The sequence below is a fragment of the Wyeomyia smithii genome, chromosome 2 (genome assembly GCF_029784165.1).
Source record: "Wyeomyia smithii strain HCP4-BCI-WySm-NY-G18 chromosome 2, ASM2978416v1, whole genome shotgun sequence".
NCBI classification, from domain to species: Eukaryota; Metazoa; Arthropoda; class Insecta; order Diptera; family Culicidae; genus Wyeomyia; species Wyeomyia smithii.
The window spans coordinates 213,866,846-213,891,371 of record NC_073695.1 but is presented as its reverse complement, the minus strand read 5'-3'; the positions used below and the strand labels follow the sequence as shown (position 1 = coordinate 213,891,371).

The window sequence follows — 24,526 nt, the reverse complement described above, 5'->3', positions numbered from 1 at the left end:
TATGGAATGTAACCACCTTCCCAGTTCCCCTCTGGTCCAAGCATTTTGCCAACTGATGATCGTATTCTGACGTACAAGTGCGAAAAATTCATTAAAGGCAATTGGTCTTTCATAAATATCACCGTTTGTTGCGCCCACCTTAGCCAAAGAGTCCGCTTTCTCATTGCCCGGTATCGAGCAGTGAGAAGGGACCCACGCTAAGGTAATCTGAAACGATTTTTCGGATAAAGCACTCAGATGTTCCCGTATTTTCCCCAGGAACTGAGACTGTCCGTAAAGATGAAATAATGGTCCTTGGGCATTTTTTCGATAATCCCTAGGGTGTACTGAATTGCAGCTAATTCTGCGACGTAAACAGAAGCAGGATTATCGAGTTTATGGGAGACGGTTGAATTGTTATTGAAAATACCGAAGCGTGGACCCATCAAGAAGTGATCCGTCAGTGTAGAACATATTGTTGCAGTTGATGTTTCGATATTTATTGGAAAAATTTTTGGGGATCTGCTGCACGCGTAAATGATCCGGGATTCCACGAGTTTCTTCTATCATGGATGTATCGAAAAACACAGTAGAATCAGAAGTATTTGATAAGTCGACACGATTTGGAATATTCGAAGAAGGGTTAATATTTTGGGACATGTGATTGAAATACAATGTCATAAAACGGGTTTGAGAATTAAGTTCGATTAACCTTTCAAAATTTTCAATCACGGGACAGTTCAAGACCTCACATTTGATAAGAATACGAGAAGACAGGCTCCAGAAGCGGTTTCTCAATGGTAGTACTCCAGCTAAGACCTCCAAACTCATCGTATGGGTCGACTGCATGCAACCTAAGGCGATACGCAAACAACGATATTGTATTCGCTCCAGTTTGACCAAATGTGTGTTTGCTGCGGAGCGGAGGCAGAAACACCCGTATTCAATAACAGACAATATCGTTGTTTGGTAAATCCTTATAAGGTCTCCTGGATGGGCTCCCCACCATTGTCCGGTTATTGTACGAAGAAAATTCACTCTTTGTTGACATTTTTTCATCAGATACCTCACGTGACAACCCCAGGTGCCTTTAGAGTCGAACCAGACACCAAGATATTTGTGTACCAAAACCTGAGAAATCGTTTTACCCATTAATTGTGTTTGAAGCTGAGCAGGTTCATGCTTCCTAGAAAAAAACTACTATCTCAGTTTTCTCCGGAGAGAATTCGATACCTAGCTGTAAAGCCCAAGCAGACAAATTGACCAAGGTATCTTGCAATGGTCCTTGCAAATCGGCAGCTTTGGCTCCTGTAACAGAGATTACACTGTCGTCTGCAAGTTGTCTTATCGTGCATGAATTTGCCAGACATTCGTCGATGTCATTTACATAAAAGTTGTAAAGAAGGGGGCTTAAACATGAGCCCTGGGGAAGACCCATGTAGCTAATGCGAAAAGTTGCCAAATCGCCGTGCGTAAAATGCATGTGCTTTTCGGACAACAAATTGTGCAAAAAATTGTTTAAAATTGGAGAAAATCCTTGTCGGTGAAGTTTACCCGAAAGAATGTCAATAGAAACGGAATCAAAAGCCCCCTTAATGTCCAAGAACGTAGACGCCATTTGTTCTTTGCGAGCATACGTCAGCTGAATATCTGTTGAAAGCAACGCAAGACAATCATTCGTCCCTTTGGCACGGCGGAAGCCAAATTGAGTATCCGATAGTAGGCCATTTGATTCGACCCAATGGTCTAAACGACGGAGTATCATTTTTTCCATCAATTTCCGGATACAGGATAGCATTGCAATCGGCCTATAAGAGTTGTGATCAGAAGCTGGTTTCCCTGGTTTTTGGATGGCGATCACCTTCACTTGCCTCCAATCCTGCGGTACAATGTTTTGCTCCAGGAACTTATTGAACAAGTTCAACAAGCGCCTCTTGGCATTGCCGGGTAGATTCTTCAACAAGTTGAATTTGATTCTATCTAACCCAGGCGCGTTATTGTTACAGGACAGGAGGGCAACTGAAAATTCTGCCATCGTAAAAGGTGATTCTATCGCGTCGTGGCCCGGAGACGCATCGCGAACAATGTTTTGCTCAGGAACAGAGTCCGGACATACTTTCCTGGCAAAATCAAATATCTACCTACTTGAAGACTCCTCGCTTTCGTTGACCGTTACGCGATTCCGCATTTTTCGGGCTGTGTTCCAAAGAGTGCTCATCGATGTCTCCCTCGACGTCTCGTTCACGAACCGACGCCAATATCCGCGTTTCTTTGCATTAGCCAAGCTTTTAAGCTTGGTATCAAGCTCCGAATACCGTAAATAGTCGCCAAGTGTACCTCCCTTCTGGAAGGCCAAAAACGCGTGGGATCTTTGCGTGTAGACATCGGAGCACTCTTGGTCCCACCACGGAGTGGGAGGCCGTTCTTTAATCGTTACGCCGGGATATTTCTTCCTTTGGGCTTGCAACGCGGCGTCGAGAATCAAGCCCGCGAGGAGGTTGTGTTCTTCAAGTGGTGGATGATGTTGAATCGAATCGACCGCTTTTGAAATCATTTCCTCGTATAACTTCCAATCGACATTCCGTGTGAGGTCATACGGAATGTCAATTGGTTGCATGCGAGTTGACCCGTTAGTAATTGAAATAAGAATAGGCAAATGGTCGCTACCGTGAGGATCGAGGATTACCTTCCATGTGCAATCCAACCGTAGCGACGTCGAACATAAGGATAGATCCAAGGCGCTTGGGCGCGCTGGAGGTTTCGGGATACGTGTCATTTCACCGTTGTTTAGAATAGTCATGTCGAAGTCATCGCAAAGGTTATAGATTAAAGAGGAGCGGTTATCATTGTAGGGGGAACCCCAAGCCACACCATGAGAGTTGAAGTCTCCCAAAATCAAACGTGGCGAGGGAAGAAGTTCTATTAAGTCAAAGAGCAGCCGTTGCCCAATCTGTGCTCTGGGAGGAATATATATTAAGGCAATACAAAGCTCTTTACCTTGTATTGTCATTTGACATGCGACAACTTCGATGCCTGGAATCGAGGGGAGGTTAATACGATAGAAAGAATAGCACTTTTTAATCCCCAAAAGTACTCCTCCATATGGGGTGTCTCGATCAAGGCGAATAATATTAAAATCATGGAAGTTGAGATCAATATTTGAAGTATGCCAAGTTTCACAAAGGGAAAATGCATCGCATTTGTTTTTATTTATCAAAACTTTAATTTTTGGTAAAATACTTCTACATTTCCACTGTAAGACAGAGATATAATCCTTCATATACGCAGTTGAATTAGGCATCGAAGGATACAATCGCTGCAAGGAGGGGCCATTGGGCAGTCAACTGCTTCAAAAATGATCTAACTGTTGGGAGGAATGCTGTAAGAAAAATTTTAATTGGATCGGGTACATTGAAAGTTCCAAAAATCCAATCCACAATGTCAGAAAATTTCACTAATCCAGAGTTTGTTTCATCAACTGGAAGTGCAACAGGAACAACTGGGGTTTTAGATGTTCCTGGCAGTGCTGGGAACTCCTTCTGGGACTTTAAATTTGCAAGCCCAGGAGGAGTTTGCTTCGGTTTTTCCGCAGCACTGTTTGGTTTGTTTGTAACTTTCATTTCACTTTGAGAAATCTTAGGACCTTTTCTGGGAAGTTTAGGAGAGGAAATATTTTTCCTCTTTCTAGACTCCCCCGGATTGGCGTAAGATGTTCCCGCTGGTGTATCGTCAGAATCGGTTTCATCAGAGGACAACAGATCAAAAGGGTTTATGTAATGGGAGAAGTGGTAACGGTCTTCTTCAGCATCTCAGCGTAAGAACGCTTCGAACGCTCTTTGAGAGACCTCTTTATTTTATCCCTGCGCTGCATGTACACCGCACATGTCGAGAGCTCATGCTGACTCTCCCCACAGTGAATGCATTTTTCAGCATTTTTACTGCAGGAATCATCCGCATGATTCTCCCCACACTTGCCACAACGTGCCTTATTGCAGCAGTAGGCGGCGGTGTGGCCTAACTGCTTACAATTCAGGCAGTTCATGACGCGAGGCACATATAATCGCACAGGGAGACGAACCCGGTGGATTGAGACGTGGCTTGGTAGCGCTGACCCGGCGAACCTTACTCGAAACGAGTCTGACGGAGTGTATACTGTTTTGCCACCGATGATCGATGCTGACCGCAATTGCTTGCAGTCGAGCACCTTCACATCGGGACATGTGGTATTCTTGAAGCACCCTTTAGCACTTTGCAAAATACACTCGACGGACAGACTCGAATCGGTTATGACACCGTCGATCTCCACGTCTCGTGCGGGTATGTAAACGCGATACTCGCGTGTGAAGAGCTCAGAGCAGGCTATATCGTTGGCTTCTTTCAGGTTACTGACCACGACACGGAGCTTGTTAGGCCGGACCTTGGAAATTTCGGTCACACCCTTGTACTCCTTCGTCAGGTCTTTAGAAATCTGCAAGAGGTTCAACTGTTTCGATTTCGGTCCCGCCTTTGGCCGAAAATAGACAGCATAGCTGCCCTGGGCTCCGTCTGGGTAAAGCCTGGGGCGAGGGGGGACTGAGAAATGAACAGGGGAGGGGGTAACAGAAGGGTCAGGGTCAGAGGGGTTCGGGGATGGTGGCGCGGGAGGCGAGGGATCTACATCCATCCCGCTAAGTCTAGCGCACTAGCGCCGAAAAGAGCACGTACCTTTTTACTTCTCCCTTCCAGTAAGGTTGGTTGTCCGATCGTTCGAAGTTGCAGCCGTTACAGCCAGCAGCACCAAACAGCCACCAGCAGCGAGCCAGGTGTGAGATCACTCCACACAGCGATACAACTCAACTGTCAACTGATGGCTTCTTCTTTTTCCTCTTTTGTGTCTCGTCCACTGCTGTAGCACAATTCAGCCAGCAGCCAAATCGGCTTACGCACCAGCTGGCAGTCACGATGCGAAATAGTTGCGCAAAGGCGCGACCTTGAACCCGGATTTATTTCACTCGACCAGGCAAACAATGCCAACACTTGTTCACACGTCTTTTGTTTTATATTCTATCGCAGCGATCACCAAACACGTTCGATACTGATGCGTGTTCGGCACATAATGAATTGGAACATTTTGAAAAGCATTTTGTTTTGATAAATGAAACAATAATTTTTTTCATGAACAAGAACTAAAAATCATACAATGGAAAAAACAAGCTTCTGATATCAAATTATTACGTTTCTTCGTATTTTTAACCCTCCCTCAAGTGTATGGAAATGTTTTGACCCAATTTTCCAGCAAACAAGAACTTGATTTTTTGAAGGTCGAATTTCTGTGTATTTATGAAAATAAATAAAACATGTTTTTTTTCATAATGGTAGAAATCTTAATATTTTGTTCAAAAATCTAAGTAGTATTTTTAATCATTGAGTTACTTTTATATGCAATCACGTTCCCTCTAAAACTATTTATGAGAAATACTGAAAATCTTGAGGTATTTCTAACCAATTCCGAGATACAGCTTTTTAAAGAGAAGAACTCGCAATATCTAAGTTTAAGTCAAATGCTACGATAATAGTGTTGAAAAGTCATAAATGGTGAATATAATCCCTACTAGTGTAGAGAAGTCACCGTTTATATGTTTGATCAGACAAAATAATTAGCTGATAACTCATTATAGGTATTATGCTTGAAATACAATCAAAACTCTCTTATCAAAAAACCGTAGCGGCTAATATTTTAGAGAATCATTCAAGAAAATTGAATGATAAAGCAAATAAAGCAGCAAATTTACATATGACATCAGAATTGAATAAATCTGCAGAAAAATAATAATTTGCAAATAAAATAAGAAGTTTGAAAAAATATGCGAGAAACTATATATCATGAAATGTTATGAATATTAGAAAAATAACAAAACGATATTAACTGGTTTTCGAATCCGCATAGAACCGGTCAGAACACGATCAACGAGCTTGTGCTTGTGTATACCGAAGAGAAACGCGAAAAAATACACATTTACGCATTCTTAACTTTTGTATGCTGCTTCCCAATAAGCGCTGAACACACTTCAATGTTTCACTGGTTTCATACTCTTTGACTCTGCTAATATTACTGTTAAATGATTTAACAGTAAAAATAAAATGTTCACCTGGAGTAGACTTTACACGGTGACTCAAGCAAGTATGCCAAAGAGAAACTATTCGGGTTACTGACGCTAAGCGGGAGCTGGGATTATTTCCTTAACGTTTTAAACGCCAATGCCGCGGAAGGTAATTCTTCTTTGGTTCAACCAATAAATTACAAAATTGTATGCACAATAAAATGCGATTGACTCCAATAATAAGATCTCGATTTATTTCCTACTAATGAAAGTATACTAAGTGAGCAAAATAATTGTTTATAAGAAACTGTAATAAATTTGTTTATTACTCGACTTCAAAGTTATAGTTTTTTGATGAGTCTTTAATGACTATCATTAATTTGTGACATCCACAATAATCGGTAATAATATGCTGCCTCTTGTGCCTCAAAAAAACCGATCGCTTAGGGCTAGTTAGCAGAGTTAGTTATCTCTTTTAAAAGTGCAGCATCTCCGAAAACACAACGGACATGGCGAAGATTAATTTACCATTGCGTGGCGAACAGCGCTGAAAAATAGGGTTTAGCTCCAGCTTGATTGGTTCGTGTCTAATTAACGATGTCGGGGCGTTGTCTCCGACATTGCTCGAGAAAATTGGTCTGACTCAATTCGAGAAGCTACACATCCCGGAGTTGCGCGTTAGAAAAAAAAACATGGAACGAATAATTTTCAACATTCGCTGGTGGTTTCAAAAATCAAGTTAACTGTTAGACAGTATCATTAATTTTCCTAATGATTCGGACAGGTGGCACATCCCGGGACGATTTGTCACAAGGTTTGTCGTCGCCGGCCGTGACGGTTGCTTGATGCAGCATTTTATTGATAGTCAGAATTCATGCTATGTATTTTTTTTCTCAGAACAATCTAAACAAAATTACTTAAATGTGAAATCTTGATTATTTTAAAATTAAAGCATGAACAGCATGACGATACAAATAACCCTATCTTTGGATGAATAATAGAAATCAGATTGAATCACAGAAACGTAGTAGACAAACTTTGATTGTGTAACTGCACCCCAACCGAACGAAAAAGGCATTTGCAAGGAAAAAGTTGTTGTCTTAGGTGAGAGCGTTTATGTGTGGGATCACTAGCCCCGACTTTCAATTGGCAAAAAACTTTGACTATTTAGAGTTTATTGGCTGGTGCTGCTATAATATGTCTGCAGTGTGATAATGCGCTCAATTTTGTGTACAATTCACTCGAATGAGTCTTTCTGCAAGCCCCATTATAATTTGGCTTATATGCGTCATATTGAGCGGCAAGATGTTACTGTTGAAGAAAGTGCGAGGAAATTGTTCAGCTTCCGAGAAACCAGTAAAATTGACGAAAAGACTTTGGAGATCAGTGAACGATCGTGATGAAGCCAAACAGGGTAATTGAATTATGAATGTATTGTATTACGTATGGAGCTATCAACAATCTGTATTATTCCTCACGATTTCACTATCGGTTGAAATTAGACAAATCCGCCCAGAGTAAAATAAAAAATATTATTTCGATCAGACTTCCCATAATAATTGTTTAAATCACGTATACAGACAAATATCTAATCTTAGCGTATGCTTATATTTCGACACTGTTATGGCTCCTTATGCCGACAGTTATAACCTCGCGAGTAAAGGTATTCAATTGTTGTTCGTTCGAACCAAATGCAAACCGTCTGCGTTGTTTGTTATGTAGATACCGGTAAACCTCTTGGCCCACGTTAAGCTGCCATAGATCAAAAAGTAGAGCACTTGAAAGTTCAAGTGGTATAACCCTAAATGAACCTTTTCAAATCCAGCAACAATATTAAAAACCCAACTAGCCGACGAACGCTTGAATGCGTTCGATGGGAAACGATGGCAGACGGATTGTAATAGACAAGTGAGAAGATGAGGGGTAGCAGTCAAATTATACCTATGAAGAGGAAGCTTCTTTCACAAATTATCTTGCTCCCCATTGAAAGCGAAGATCTATTGCAAACATGATGAGATAGGCAGGGTATTTTTGCCAAACAGTTTTTAGGTCATGGCAGAAATTACACCGACGCTATCCTTCGCTTCGTTTTTCGTTCAATAATGATCGCAAAACGCGGGTGACTCAAATTGCATCGCTCTGTATCTGTTTATGTAGATGCGTGCACAGTTTCGCATATTTTGTGAATAATAATTGTTTGAAAAATTGTGTCAAACAGTAATTTATTTTTTCTGTATGAGTAACCGGAAAACAAATATAACACGCAATACCTTGACCACGATCCAGACGACAAAGACCGAACTGTCAGATGCGACGGATAATTGGCGGGCCCTAGTGTAAGCAATGAAGTTTCCCCGTAAGTAAACGGAGAAACGACAAACCCGGCGAGCAATTACTTTTGACGCACTTCCGAGACGGCTAGAGGCACCAAAATGCATAGAAACTGAACAAATTCAAAAACCATAAAACATCGAGAGTGTCACGAAAATTGTCCACTTTCAAAATGTTTAAAACTTAGTTAGTTACCAACCGATTTCCTTCATTCTTACAGCAATCGATTAAAAAATCATCTCTGCACCCTGAGCGGCAGAAAACTGATAACGCCGATTTCGTCGCTTGATGCTTGCTTTTCCTAACACGATCGACAGAATATTATACCTGGTTAGCCGGGAATGCACTATTTGGGCTATACATATAAGAGCTTGCTTCTGCTCAAACCAATCAGTTTACTAGGGGATGGCCACTAGCACGGTACTAACTAAGTAGCAGCGGATAACAACAGCGGCAGTGGATAGCAGCAGTGGCAGTGGATATCAGCAGCGGTGACTGCAGCTGTCACAAGAGGATGATTTACTGGGAACTGGATCGACCAGCAGCAAGCAGAGCTGCAGCAGGCGGTGATTTCAAATATCTCGCTGCCTTCCTCAGCGAACGGACTAACAGAGTAAACATCACCTTCCATAGGGCTAGATTTTAAATCACCCTTCTTTGTGGGATCACCGAAATCACTGAAAAACAACGATATATTTTTTTGAAAATCACGTTTTACTTGAAAAACGCAGCTTTTTCAAATGATATATAACAACTCCTCAAGCTAAACCACCCGACACGCGCGAGTAGCAGAAAATTTTTACTCACTTTTCAATCAAATGACTTCACAATGTGTGTTACACAATTTCTTTTCATCTTTCTAACAACAGAGTCAACATAAGACCATATCGATCATATTTCGAAATCTATTGCGAAAAATATAAGTTAACGCCTTAAAAAACCAGGATGGTCACCGATTTTTTAGCTCATATCGCTTAAAATGAACTAGTAAAGCAGATAGATGCTTTACGCTCTCACCAGCATTGTTAGCTCACGCGTTGGCCTTCCCGTGTTTCGTTGCATGCAATCTCTTCTAGCTTGCCTGCACGTTATCTTGCACAAATTATCACACTTTGCAGCGAGGTAGATGTTTTTAATGCCTCGCCTAGCAATGAGCTTTAATCAGGCCACGTCTGGTGGTTAAGCCCCCTGTCGGGCTCCGTTTAGCGCTGTTGAAATTAACCAAATCGTTTGCTTGGTAAACATATTCTTCATCTGCTCCTAAGATGACTGTGAGAACATTGAATTTTGACGTATCTGAACGCATTCGGGGTTTATGTCTGCCAACGAAAACTTTAATTACATTATTGTGAAATGACATTGCATGCATGCATGCAGTGGCTCGAAGGAGACAGTAACATGTGAACTGACAAAACTACAGGTTAGCTTTCAGGGCAATGGATGACTCAATCGGCGGTTTCTTCCACTCATTTGTTCACCTGTTTCATGATTGGTTTTGAGCTGAAATGAAGCGCACATTCAAATTTCGTACCTTTTCAAATAGACTGGAAAACAATCCTGATGATTTTAGTGTGAGATAACTATTGAGGTAAATATAGTTATGTTAAATTTTTGTTAATAATAAAACAAAACTGCTCCATTAATTATCATTATTTGATAATATTACTGACCCATGATCATCGCACATAGTCATGGACCTTGATTTTTAGTATCAATAACTTGGAGTCTTCATATGAAAGAAGACGTTCCTAAAATCAACAACCACAATTAATGAGGCGAACTGTTAAAGACATGAATTACACTGTAATGAACGCTTGAAGATAACAATCGTTGCTGAATCGGCGCATCAGAAGAGTGTGTGCCGCGAGCTATAAATTACTGCCCAAGAACCACGATGGCACGAGTTTACTCGATAGCAGCCAAGACGCGATGTTTCGCATCTGTGCTCGCGTGTCGCCTGAAAGATCGCCTGGCGATAAAGGTTTTGTAGCATATATGCTGTGAGAATGTTTGGAATTCATGGTTGGCTTGGCAGTGAGTCTTATGGTCTCTTGGTGTAAATTCCACTTTTAACAAGAATGTACGACAGAGTAAAAAAAAACACAACAACAAGGGTTGTTCGATTTAGGAAACTTACCGGTACACTGTTGGGGAGCTGTTTCTCCCGTGTCGATTGTACTGTAGACTCATTATGCATGTCTGGGGGTATTTGTCCTGTTTCACATGGTCTATTGATTTTGATCTGCAAAAAGAGAACGTGGATAGTGAGAAAGAGCAAGAAAGTAATGGGGAGATGCATTAAAATGGCTTAAATAATTGCTAGATGCATGCAAGTGCATTTCTATGAGAGAAAAAATATCCAACCGCTTAGCCTACTGCCATCCGCTTACATGGCATTGTCGATTACAATACATAAAGCGGAAAATGTCTTGCCACTGTGCGAGTCCAATATTAAAACAGAAGTTTTAATTTATTGCAAGAAAATGATTATGGAAACATGAAGTTAATATTTATGTATGATATAACGGAATAAATGACGGATGGTGGTTTAGCGACCATCCTAGAATGTTTTAACCTGTGTGTCGTTTTTTGTTGTATTCAAATACATTACGTATAACATGCACTCGATAAAGATGGCGATAAAGGAAATATAGAAGGGCATGCGAAGAAGTAGTAGGGTAACGAATATACGTGAAATTGATGAACAGCAACAGACAGTGGAATTATTTAGAAACAAACATTTTTCGTTTCGTGATTCGTCATCTATATGTTAAAACAAAATGGCGTCGAAAAAACCTCAAAAATTTCCAGTCTCTCAAAAATTCAAAATGGCGCCATTGTTGCCCCTTGAGTTGAAATATGTTCAAACTCAGGGAAATTTATTTTCGCATCAAACTTCATCAAAACCTAAATTAATCCACCTAGCGGTGAGACCCAGCCTTTCTCCTTCGAACTTATAATTTGTTAAAATAGATTTACTCCAACACTTAAAAATACACCTTGATTATTTCTGCTGGATTTGTTATTCATTCTAAACAACAAATTTTTGGTAGCCAACAGCACAACTATACCGAACATTTAAAATTTAACATATCATCGGCTTCGTGCAACACTGGCACAACTCAAAATTTTGTAGTTTTGAGTTTTTGATGGCAAACGATGCCAAATACTGTTAAGTTTCATCACACGAAATCCCATTTCGAAAATCACAAAAATTCCAGAGTTATGAGTAGAAGTGCCTTTGCTGCACAAATCGAAATTTCTCCATGAAGTTAGTAAAAATAAGGTTTTAACTTGGACAACGTGAGCACGTAATATGTGCATAATAGACCCAAACGTGTTTAATAAGGATTGGTAATCTCAAACTTCAAAGTTTTCTTGAAAATCAAAAAATAAATTTTTGACGCAAATTTTCAAACGCGTTTTTCTCGAAACTATGTTTTTTGAGTTGTGCCAGTGTTGCACGAAACCGACGATATGAATATAAATTAACACATATACATGCAAATAACATTGAATTCTTTCAACTATATGATGCGATTTTGTTTTTGATTGTGGTATAATCGATTTGTACTCATATACTGCCTATAAATATTCAGATTTTTTAAGTCAACCTTAGTCAGTAGATTTCAAATAATGTATAATTAAATGTTGTTCCTTATACATTAATTTGAATGATCTTATCAGTGAAATTGAAATTCTTTAACGCAGTTGATATTACTGATCGTTTCTGAGAGGCATCCAATGAATGGCCAAATACCAATGAATATGGGTTCTTGAAACCTGGATTATACCCAGTGGCCAGAATCCGACCTAAAACCCAATTTTCAATCCAGATGACCACTTCTGGTTGCCTGATAATCATTAAATCATAAAATCCATCATAAGATTGCCGAACTGCCTAATCTGGGTATTTCTATGGCGAAGATGGCGACAGTTTCTGATCAACAGCCTAAAGTGACAAATATCATCCAATACGATTTGGGGAAGCGGTATGATACCCTGAGGCCAGAAATCATCTTCAGAGGCCATTTTAAACTTCTAGACAGTAGCTTCCGGTTTCTACCAGTCTAAAAGGGACAAACATTACCCAATGTGAGTTTTTCAGTACCCGGGATGATGCTCAGAGACCAGGAATCAACTTCATACTTCATTTTGAAATCCGAATTTGCGACACCTGTTTTCTTTTAATAAGTCGTGTAACTTTTGAAAGAAGAGATTTTCAATATTTTTACAATTTAACACATAATGGATAAATAAAAGTCCGATTACACTAGTCAACACAAGTGTTGTCCCGAAGGTCAAACTAAGAAAAAATGAAAAATTTTAGCTTTTCCTGTAAATTTTTTTTTCTAGGGCAACTATTACGAGCTTTAGAGCAGCATTTTTTTTTCGATTTTGTCAACTTGTCATAAAGCAACTAAACCTTCAATTTTAAACTAAGATTGTTGAAATCAGTGATGCCATCTTTGGCAAAACGAGTGAATTTCATAAAGTTTTCTGAACACGTTTCTTTTCATAACCTTCGAACTACATGTTTAATCATCATAAAATTCGTTATTTCAGGGTTTTAAAGACAGCCCGTTCATTTGATACCTATTTTGTTCAAATCGGTTGTGTAGTTTATGAGATAATGGAGTTTCAAAACTTTTACATTTTGATACATAACAGACAAAGTTACAGTCCGATTATAATTAAATTCAATAGGTTCTTATCTTTCTAACTAGATCTTTCTATTGCAACTTATTTTGTGAAAATTGGTCCATCCATCTTTAAGAAAAGTGGGTGAGTTCAAGTAGTCTTAGAAACCTGTTTCTTGTCATAGCCTGATTTCCCATTATTATACATAACGGACAAAGTTAAAGCCCAATAACAATAAAATTCAAATGGGGCAACAAGACCTTCCATATGTCACTAATTTTGTGAAAATCGGTCCAGCCATCTCTGAGAAAAGCGAGTGAGTTTAAACAGTCTTTGAAACACATTTCTTTACATAACTTTTGAACCACATGTCCGATCCTTATAAAATTATTTTCCAAATGGTTAAAAAAAAAAAGCGTTCTTTGGATACCAATTTTGTTCAAATCGGTTGTGTAGTTTTTGAGATAAAGAAGTTTTGTAATTTTCACATTTTGATACACAACCTCGAAACTAAGAATTCGATTGCAATAAAATTCAATAGGGTCTAATGGGGCAACTAGACCTATCATTTGCAATTAGTTTCATTAAAATCGGTCTAGCCATCTCTGAAAAAATTGAGTGAGATTGGGAGACCGTTACATACATACACACACACACACACACACACACACACACATACAGAAAATGCTCAGCTCATCGAACTAAGTCGATTGATATACGAGATTCGACCCTTTGGAGCACTTTTATACCTTTGGTTTTTTCAGTGATTGCTATACCTTTCTAGGAGAAAGGCAAAACAGATTATTATTATGTATTATCATTAGGCATCACTTTTCACACTTTTGCTTGAATAACTTAGACAATGACAAATATACTTCCAAACACAATCAAAACCTATCTTCGTTTTTAAAAATAAATTTTGCTTGATAAACTTCGATCTACTTTCGACGCCCGACGTAACTGCTTTCCTTCCGCATCGATTCAACGTCCAACGAGGGCAACATTATCTTAGTTGTGAATATTTAGTTCGGATCCCATTTCGAATAGTTTTGCAAAATTTCAAAATGCGATACCCATTGTTACCGACAATGAACTGCAACTGACGAAGTATAATTTACATAAATTTTCAGCGGATACGAAACCGCAACCATCAGAAAGCGGTCAAACGACGTATCTAATTAATCTGCTCTTCCCGTTTGCTCTTTGGAAATGGTCCACTTTCGATTCACGTTTCGTTGGTGTGCACGCAGTAGCACGAAAATGAGAAAGTAATAAACCGGGCAACAACGGGACCAGTAACGAAACGACGCTTTATTGCACTTTATGGCGATCATAATTTTTGTCAATCTCCTACCAATATCTGCGTTACCTTGCGCGCGGTGTTTCGTTCGATTCGGTAGAAATCCACTGTCTTGTAAAGATAGGTTATGTCACAATGATAACAAAGAAAACGAGAGCTGAAACATCCAACTGGGTGCGTTTTCTTTCACTTGGCCTGCAGACGACTGAATCGAAAGTGCTATATCGGTTGTCTGTTTCAACAGTCGCATTCAAAATTTGTTCGGTCGTTCTCCAAATCTGACATTGTTAAATTTAGTTTGAATCTTTGGTTTGACTTTCTCTTGAATAAATATTGAAATTAATTTTTTATGTGAAGTCTATCGTCTTTGATAGAAAGTTTTATTACATTTTATAAAAAGCTTATGTCTATTTCCTATGTCTATTTCCTACGGCAAAGTAAAATCGGTTGACAACTGCAAGCTTGAAAAATTTATTTTCTGCGAAGGAAAATTATAGTTTATTGTTTATTGTATTTTAGCAAAAACTCTCTAGAAGTTAACAGTTTCATGATGTATATAAAATATATAATTGTTTATTAGAATGCAGATATTAAACTAATTATTGCAGTTACTCTCCGATGATGCTGAAAATATCATCAATATAATTTATTTCTTGAGCCTATAGATTTGTATTTCATGCTATTAAACTTTCTGTAACTTAAAGCTAGAGCAAAACATTTGATTTCTTATTTTACTGTGCTTTTTTATCACAAAAAGGCGTTAATTTTGAGGGCCACTCTATAGTCTTCAACGATCAACCTCAACGGAATGCAGTTCGATGGGTTGCGTTGCATTGCGAAAAGTAGCCAAACTGATGCTCTTTGAATACAAAAGGAGAAAGCCGTTCGCAGATCAGATAGTAAAATGACCACGCAACTTGGGTTATGGCAAAAAAGCGTTCCGATACAAAACCTGCCAGTTGAGCTACGACAGCCACAGAACGTGTGAACATTTTTTTCAGTATGTGATCGCATATACGTTATTACAAACAAAAAAAAAAAACGACTGTATATGAAAAGCAATATAACCAGTTCGATAAATTGGCAAGCGAAGTAAAAAACATTCCAACAAAATTTTACTACTTCTTATGAAGTGGATCTGACAGTTGCTTTGTTTCTGCTATTACACACCATACAAAAAGAGTACGCAATTTCTTAGCGATGGATCGTATAATTATCATCAAGTTAAAACTGTTTTTGCGAAGTACGTAAAACAACAGTAAAAGATTATAGGCTTGTAAAATGGGATGATGTTGGGAGTGAAGTGGAGACACAAAGTTCAACATGCGCACACTCGTATATTACATAAACCAATCTTGAGATGCTCACACTGGAAGGTTTTAACTTACCCTAAAGCTCAAGTAGTTGCCCTAGAAAGAATATAGCTTTTCCACCATTCCTGTGAAATTTGGTGTCTCTAGTCCAGGGGATCCCAGACCTTTTGCTCGACCTTTGCACTGCGTTATTCAATCAATGGGCAAATTGATGCAAAAATACAGATTGGTTAGCAAATTTTGATGAGCTCTAGCGAGAATGTCCTAGGTGTTAACTAGGATAAGAGTAACCTTAGTGAAGATCCGATCCCAACACCGGAGGAAATCTTGGTTCTATGCTAAATGAGGAACGTTTCCTAATTCGTCTGTTGTCCCATATCGGACAGCGTATAACTGCGTCTGATTCCGATCGAACGGCTGAACTATGGAACACGGTGTCTCGCCAATTGTATCCAAGACGACGGCCCTGTCGCACAATTCAGAAGTAAATACGACAACAGGTATCGAAACAGACGAACGAAAAGGGACAATGATTCGATGATACAAACATCAAAGCTCTACTCGAACTGATTCGCGTGGTCACCGCAGCCAATGAACTGTGAATAGTTCAGGTAAAAGTTGTAGATATCCAAGAAGTGCGGTCGCCGAAGACGGGTAAGCGTCGCGTCGGCTCCGAGCAGCAGATCCTATCGTGATATAGACTTTCATATACCACGACCAGTAATGAGAATTGCTCGAGGTTGGTGACTTACGCCGCTCTCAGTGGTCTGAAAGTCTGTAGCACATATTTGGCATAGGAATATATTTAGAAACATATGGCAACACGCCAATGGGTGTAAGATCAACCTTATTCTGGTAGACGGACGGCATTTCTCAGACGTCATCGATGTGCTGTCCTCCCGAAACGTCGAAAGGAACGCATGAGACACTGGTGGCCATGCATTAGAAACCGCACTTCGAGTTTGAAAGGTGAAGAAGAAATAGTTGTTTACAGAAACGGAAGAGATATTGAAGAAGATTGATAAGCTGTGGATCCGTCAGGCTTGGATGAGGTCAAAAAAACTTGTAAAGAATAAAAAGGTCACAAAGGACTGCATCCCTGCTAAATTTTCCAAAGTCGGAATCGAGTAGCTGTTGTATTGCCGCTAAAAGAGCCTTTCAAAGAAGGTTCATTTTTTTGAAAATCTTCGCCCAATATTTGGACTTAAAGAAGTATTTCGACGAGAACTACGTAGAACTACGTCTCTCAGGAAGTTCGCCTACATAGGGATGTAAAATGAAAATCTAAAACCGGAAAAAGTGAAAAACATGCTCAATTTCAAATGCTAATAAATCGGTTAGTTTTCTATGAATTTCCTTCGTTCTTGAAGCAAGCGATTGAAAATCCTCTAAGAAGCCTCTCAAATGCATAAAATTGAAATTTTATTATTCGAACTATTGCGCTATTGAAAATTGTCAAGCCTCAACAGAATTATAGACTTGGTAATTCGGAATCTACTATTTGGCCTATTTAAGAGTCAAACCGAAACTGCTCATATTAGTCCTAGACAGCGGATAGCGGCCACAACTGTGGCAACGGAAAGCAGCAGCAGCATCGATAGTGGCAGCGCCAGCTGATGCAGCAGCACTTCCTCTAGTAAATGTTGCCTTTGTGCGGTAGCAGGCAGCGTCAGTAGTAGATACATCAGCCAGCAATTTCTTTAATATAAAGTTACCTAATTTTGTTCAGAAGAATGGTTTATTCCCACTGTCGGGAATAGCACAGAGATGCGGCCAACATATCCCATATAAAATTAAACGACAAATGGTCCTTTTGAGGACAAATTAAATACTTATTTGAAAAGATAATATCTTTAGGTACCAGTAGCAGTAGTGGTGGTAATAGTCTCAGCGGTAGGTGCAGCTGAACTTTCCTTAGTGAAAAGCTGCCTCTGTATGATAGCGGCAGCATCAGCGGAAGGTGAATTGGCCAACACTTCCTCCAGTGAAAAACTCGGCCGTATTTTGGCAATCCACAACATTTTTGTGGATGCTGGCAATCAATCTGCCGACCGTGTCTAGTCTTCGGTGTGAAAACTGTTTTCTACTGTGTTGTCTGTGTGCTCTAATCCCCAATGTCGGCGTAGTCGGGTAGCAATATTACATTCGATAGTGAATCGAACAACAATTATACTTATAAGGACAACAAATAAATTATTGAGGATTCAATATCAGACAGACAGAACAAACAAGCCGAAAACATACACATTTGTATTTTATGGTTAGATTCTGCAGTAGAAAAAAATAATTTATTTCTATTGCGATAGTTTATTGGATATAATGACACTTAGCTGTGGTATTCCTATGTTCCGCCATGTTCGCTAGGTTCGTCGCTTCTAGGTTACGGCAAAATTTGAGTCTCTGAAAAAGTTATCTTTACTAGGGCAAAACCTGTGTTTACCAGTGTAATCAACACTAAATTCTTCCAGTATGTCATACTCGCCAAAATGCCAAATTTGACAGTCACGTTCGACATCATCAGACTCAAAAAAATATGCAATGCAAGAAATCCGACTCTGGCTACGATTTTGAAAAAAATAATGTATAATTGAACTTTGTAAGATGCGCAGAGACAGACGGTTTCTATTGATAACGATAAAAATTCTTCAATGAACTTAAGACACACGTTTTCAACTCAGCCAACCGTTTACATAACGCTGTCGTCCGTCTGCCGAGAGATAGCCGGAAGCTGCTGTGACCGGAGAACGTACAGATACAACGCACTTCCACGTTTTCTCTTCAACATTACACACATCGAATCGATGCGTCTTGGGCGCACAGACAGAGCGTAGCGACTAATTTATGTTAATTTTATGTATGTAGGGATGGTCGAAGTTATGCAACGAACAGACGCTAACGTGGAGATATTTTTACCATCCCCAACAGACGTCTATCCGATGTGTTAAAAGCCATATCCGTTGGTTGTACATAAATTATCGCCGTAGGCAGTCGGAGTTGGTGCGTTCGGTTTGATTGAAAAAGAGAAACGAACTGCGGCCCACGGAAGTGTAGAAATTAGCTTTGTTTCCTGATCTCGCAAAAAGCGCCTACGCGATTGTCTTAATGCTTCATCTGTCAGTGGAATTTTGTGCCAAATATATTTACAATAAAATTTCATTGTCAAACAGATGGACAGGTAAAAGAATAATGTAATTTAAACTGATAAAAAACCGTGAAAATGTTTGAAGACTCCAAAGACTCATTTATGTCCTGAAACATGATGGTGGGTATTATTTTTTCTATCCTTTCAATCTTTTTTAAACATTTCCCTTCTAAATAAAAAGTGTATCGTTCAGCCAATGAAGAGCTGCGCACTTAGGTGCTTCATTATACGTTTTGGGATATTGAGTCTATTGAATATCATGTGATTGACTGCGAAGGCAAAGTGCTGCCCGAAGTGAAATTGTCTTATGAAGTGCCACAGTGCTGAACGTAGGTTTCTAATGCTAATTATGCACGAAATCGAGCACATCTCATAAGTCATGTGAATCTACCGATCAGGAGGGGTTGTTACGAAAGGTAATTTACGCTTGCGAAAGTGCTGTCAATTCCGAGTGAATGGAAGTGGTTGGCCTCATTTGTAAGGTGATCGAAAATTGTTTGGTGTTGTTCGCCAACAGGTGCATTTGATGGCAGTGGTTTGGCGCATTATAGACCTTTTCCGCTCGAAGATGCAAACCGTTCCACGAAGATTCGTTATATCGTTTATATCTTTGACGAAGAACTACAACTTTTTTCACTACATAGGAATACATTCTGTGAAACCTGAAAAGAGCATGTAGTGTTGAGAGGGACAGACTTTGAATGCTAATAGCTTTCGTATAGCTGTACGGAATATTATAGACAATATATCATTGTATATCTAAAATGTATAATAGTTTTATGATATGATAATTATCACTACCATTATTTTTATTACGTGCTAAAATTGAGCACAAGTTTTAAAGCCGAACATTACAGTACAATTGGCTCATTTCCCCTTACGCAGACATTGATAATTTACGATAACGTTACGATGTGTTACATAGGAGAGGGGGAGAGATAAGTTCAGCGTTGGCGTTACGTTTCGTTACATATGGGGGAGTGGGGATCCAAAAACTGGGTTGTTAGCGTTACGTAATTTATGGATGTCGCCTAAGCTGATTTCGCATTCTACTGCACCTTTCGGTTGAAAAAACGACAAGCTTTTTACTTTTTAGTGAGCAATGAATCATCATTTGATTTACTTGTAGCAGCAGTGGAAACGGTGTCAAAGCAAAGCAAAGAGCTTAAAAAAATTGTGACGGGAAGCTTGGTATTTTTACTGACCCGTACAACAGTGTACGACTAAAACAAGTTCTTAGTACAATGTGAACATGAATAAATTTATTTTTAGTTATAGACAGTTATAGATGCTGTTTCTGTGCATAGCATAAAGTTGTGTTTAAGATGTCGAAAATTGCTGACGAACGCTAAACTAGTTCATGAAAAACTCGCTTTTGCATTTCAGTTGCATATTTTTTATGGAATTTATGTTCATACAATTACTTTCCTATATGCAACAATTGTTAAATTTCTTCGAGTTGATTTTTTCGCTCAAGTTAAAATCTGAATTTTATATTAAACTTTTCACTCAAAGAAAGAAAAGAACTAAGGTAATGAATTATTTGCTTGACGTGATGAAACAAAATAGAATTCGTGGATTGAATGAAGGTCGTGAACATTTTCCCAGGCTTCTGGTCAGTTAATAAAATCGCTACGTGTCTTCTCTCGCGATCGAGGCTAAAGAAATAATCGGAAGCTTCATCTACTTCATAAATTGCTACCGATCAATGATGGTCTGAAACGGACCCTCTTTTTATAGTGTTTAATAGTGCTAAATCCATGCCTCTCCCGGGTTCGTCTCATGCTCATGAGAATCTTTCGTTAAAAATAACTTCGAGAACAGGATGTAGCTGATGACGAGTGACGCTCGCACAGGGAAAGTAGATGATGAAATATTTTATAGCTGCCAGTCGTCGTTAACCTACCTTCTTTCTTTTTTGCAAACCAGTACGAAAATCGACGCCGCGATTGAAGGAAAACATGACATGTTCTGCCGTCGTAAGCGGTTTGTGAACAATTTGCAGCTGTGTGAACGGACATGTATCCTTAAAAGCCAACAGGTCCGCACAGTATGCAAATGGTTAACGAAAGTACTCCGGCCGTACAGTGAAATTGATTTATCGCCGAAAGGGGTATTAAGACGGAAAAGATTAAGTTATGCGTGCTGTTTTGTGGAGGATAATTACTCAAATAACTGCAGTACGTACCGCCTGTATGCGTTGATTATTATGATCTATTATATAGGTACCAGCCCACGGGCACTGTGTTTTGTAAGTTGCGTGAACGGCTTGCAACAAAAATACGATGTGAAATTGTTTTCAGTTAACTTGTGAACAGTGATTCGTTTTGTTTTATTTTTTTGGTATATGTTAAATATCTGGAATATTCATTTGTTCAAATAGAGATTAAAATGTTACCTAGAAAAATATATGATTAGGAAATAGATTGTCGTAAAAACACTTTAAAAACTCAACAAAATAAATCGTGAATTAATAAAAAGCTCTCACATCGAAACAACTGGTTGTGAATTGTTTTTTGCCATTGCATCCTGGAGGAAGGAGCCTTAAAGGAAAATTCCTGAACAGAAAAATCGAGCCACTAAAAACGATCAACGGCTATAATGATGGCAGACAACCAGACGATCGCAATTATCTGTGGTGCCTAATACACGCACACATGCGGTTGGTAAAGGTTTAGATGTTATCTGTCGGTTTTCAGCTCGATTTAATCGCGTTGGCTACTCAGAGACACAGTTGCAAAAATACTCTCTCTAGTGCAGTTTCTGATAAATAAGCAATTTACAGTGTTAAAAAAAGAAAATTCAACATGTAGGGGGAATAGGGGTATAATGAGCACCCTAACTTGGTTGCTGATTTAAGCATGGAAAACGACAAAAAATTTAAGCTGTCATCAGTGCAAAACTTGAATTAACTATCAATAATTAAAGGTACACTATTCACAAATTGAAAAGTTTATCGTATAATGGTGAAAAACACAAATTAGATTCATGCATCAAAAACTAGCAATCAGTCGATGTGTGATGTGAATGAGCTCCCCACTGGGGCTTAATGAGCACCCACGGGGTATAATGAGCACTCTTACAGAACATATCTTGAAACTGTGTACAATGAGCCAACGTTTGTCGCGAGATGCCGTGATACTTGGCGGCTTATTTCGTGAATGTCTCGTCGCGCCTTATGGTGGCCAATCCTGCCTGCAGTCCCTTTTTCTGACCGATTCGGTCTCAAAGATTTTCTAATATATGTTCGCACCATCACTGTAAACAAACACTGACTATGGAAACAGACAAACTCACAAGTCTACTGAGATGAATTTCAGTGATGAAATGATTTATAAAGATGTTGAATTTTAAGCTAGAAAATACACGCTTCGGAAGCACTGTTTAACAGCATATGCATCGAATTTCTGGCGCCACTATTGATTCGATAAATTCATTTCCTGTGCCAGTAACTCAATGCAAAAAATCACTTCACTTCACTGACTTGGGTTGGACAAGTTCGGGTGAATGAAGAACAAGAGAGGAATAGAAATCGGCGCCTCAAATCTTAAGTTTGCTCGTAGAATAGGGGAAAGAAACATTTATTTTGTGATTTTTTCATGAAATAGAAACCCTGGAAGATGGAATAATGTAACCGTAAACTATTACGATTTTTATGCAACTTTCACAAAACACTTTTATTATTCTTCAGAAGCATGTTACTCAGCTTCACTGGCGTAGCGTGGTGGGGGCGGCGGGGGCGGTCCGCCCCGGGTGTCACCCTCTAGGGGGTGACACCCATGAGGAAAATTTTCATACGTGTCACCTTCAACAGAGTGATATCCGTGAGATTAAATATCAATTAGGTAGGTGGAGGTCGCGGTGAAACCCTCACCCTCGAAAATTATATAAATTTGCTCCTAAGAGTATAATCTCAACCAATTTTTCAAAAATGAGTAGATTTAGTGCAATTGGAAACGAATCTTCTAACTCTCACAATTTTTGATAACAAAATAATTTCGCTGTAACCTGGTGGGGGTGACACCCAAGAGAAAAGAGGTGACACCCAAATTTTCCGCCACGGGTGTCACCCGGTCACGCTACGCCACTGCTCAGCTTCCTGTGCTAAAACTCTTCGGAAGTTCGTTTATCGAAGTAAGAGATTTGTTGTTCCTAATTGATATTTATATTAAAAAATGACAGTAGTAGTACTTTTGATATAGCATTTGAAAACTATGCATCGATACTTACTGCAAAGATTTCCAAACCATTTTACAGAATTAGAAGCCTGGATAAGCCAACAGGCAGCAGGTTTTTTTTACTGTGAGGCATGTACATTCTTTTTTTTGAACTGTTAGCAGACTATTACATAGGCCTCTATTGCACGTTATCCTTCGTATGTCCACGTAGTTTTTGAACGTCCACTAATCGTGTCATATAAAATTGTGTCAATCAAACAGTGCCTCAAAAAAACTTGCACATTTATCTAACTAAAATTGGCAATTGCTGAAAAACTTTTTTCCACTGTTCTTTTTTTGCGAAATACTTTAGCTAGAAAGGGTTAACCTGACGAGTGGATTAGAAACCAGCATGTTTCCATGTGATTGTCCGATCGGAAAGCAAGATAGTACCATGATGCTTGCATTTTCCTCCCCTTTGACTGACGCCCATTATTATCTAAAACAGGTTATTGATATCGGCTTATTGCTTTCATGACGATTCACAATGCAATGTTTCTTGTGAAAAAATGACTTCAGGGTCATCATGATAAATGTAGCATGTACCATGAGAGAGATACCTACACTCGCACTGATGGTTCATTTTTCAGTAGCCTATCGGATGTAGTTGGATCGAAACCAACATTAATTTTACACGATTTTACTAGCATTTGTAATGTAGACATTATTATTATTATGGAAGCTATTAGACTGAAAAATCTTTATTAGTAGCAGCCAAGTGATAAATTTTTGCATAAACTGGTAACAAATTGAGCCTGGCTACTAAATGTTACTGAACACAACCCGCACAAGCCGTGGAGTTCCTGGCAAGCGCAATAACATCTGTATGCAAGGTAGAGAGAGAAAAAACAGCCTGCAATCATATAATACGGAGCATAATACCGCTTCACAACCTCGCGGCAGACATTGATGGATCGACGATTGGTGCGCCTTTTTCCGCGGCAGTGTCGGCCTTCCGACGCCCATCTGATGGAATCGAAAGATTTGTGATTGAAAGCGAGAAGCCCGGTCGTTTTTCTTTTGCGTTTGACTGTACACTTGCTCGGTCCCACCTTCTCCGGGCTACGGTAGTCGGAGTCGTTATTATCCGGCAGCAATACACGTTCGGTCGTTCGTTGGTGAGCGACCTTCGCCGCCGAGAAGCTGTGACTGGTGGTGGCTACTATTTTCCTGCTCAGCCGACTAGTAAACCGTGTAAAAGAGGTACAACATGCGCATGTGGTACCAAATTGGATGATTATTCGAGGTGCGCAGTCGATATACTTCAATGTGCGCTATTCAGGTTTAGCGTTCGTTTAGATGGATTATTCGGAAAATTTACGCGGGACCACTTTGCAACGCAACTTTGAAGGCTGACCTGCGCGCGGTCACACCGAAAGCAAAGTGATAATTTGCTTTAATTTTTTCATTGTGGGATAATTCGTGCTAAAGTCATCGGCTCATTTTTTGTAGGTCATTGACGTTTCATTATGTGCAGCGCAAGCTTTAAAACAGCGGTTGCCCGAGTTGCTGAACAGCGTGGG

At 39.4% G+C, this 24,526-nt stretch overlaps 2 protein-coding genes across 3 annotated transcripts in view; one reads left to right on the top strand and one right to left on the bottom strand.

Moving 5' to 3' along the window:
* LOC129725212 (nuclear inhibitor of protein phosphatase 1) overlaps positions 1-24,526 on the top strand; it is a 489,093-nt gene that overhangs the window by 154,283 nt on the left and 310,284 nt on the right. The gene's annotated exons all lie outside the window — the stretch shown is intronic.
* The window catches only part of LOC129725199 (uncharacterized), a 53,578-nt gene that overhangs the window by 15,995 nt on the left and 13,057 nt on the right, over positions 1-24,526 (bottom strand). For both annotated transcript variants that reach the window (XM_055680729.1, XM_055680730.1), the window contains one exon: positions 10,528-10,632. In XM_055680729.1, coding sequence (XP_055536704.1) covers positions 10,528-10,587 — 60 coding nt within the window. In that variant the 5' untranslated portion in view covers positions 10,588-10,632. The remainder of the gene's footprint in view (positions 1-10,527; positions 10,633-24,526) is intronic.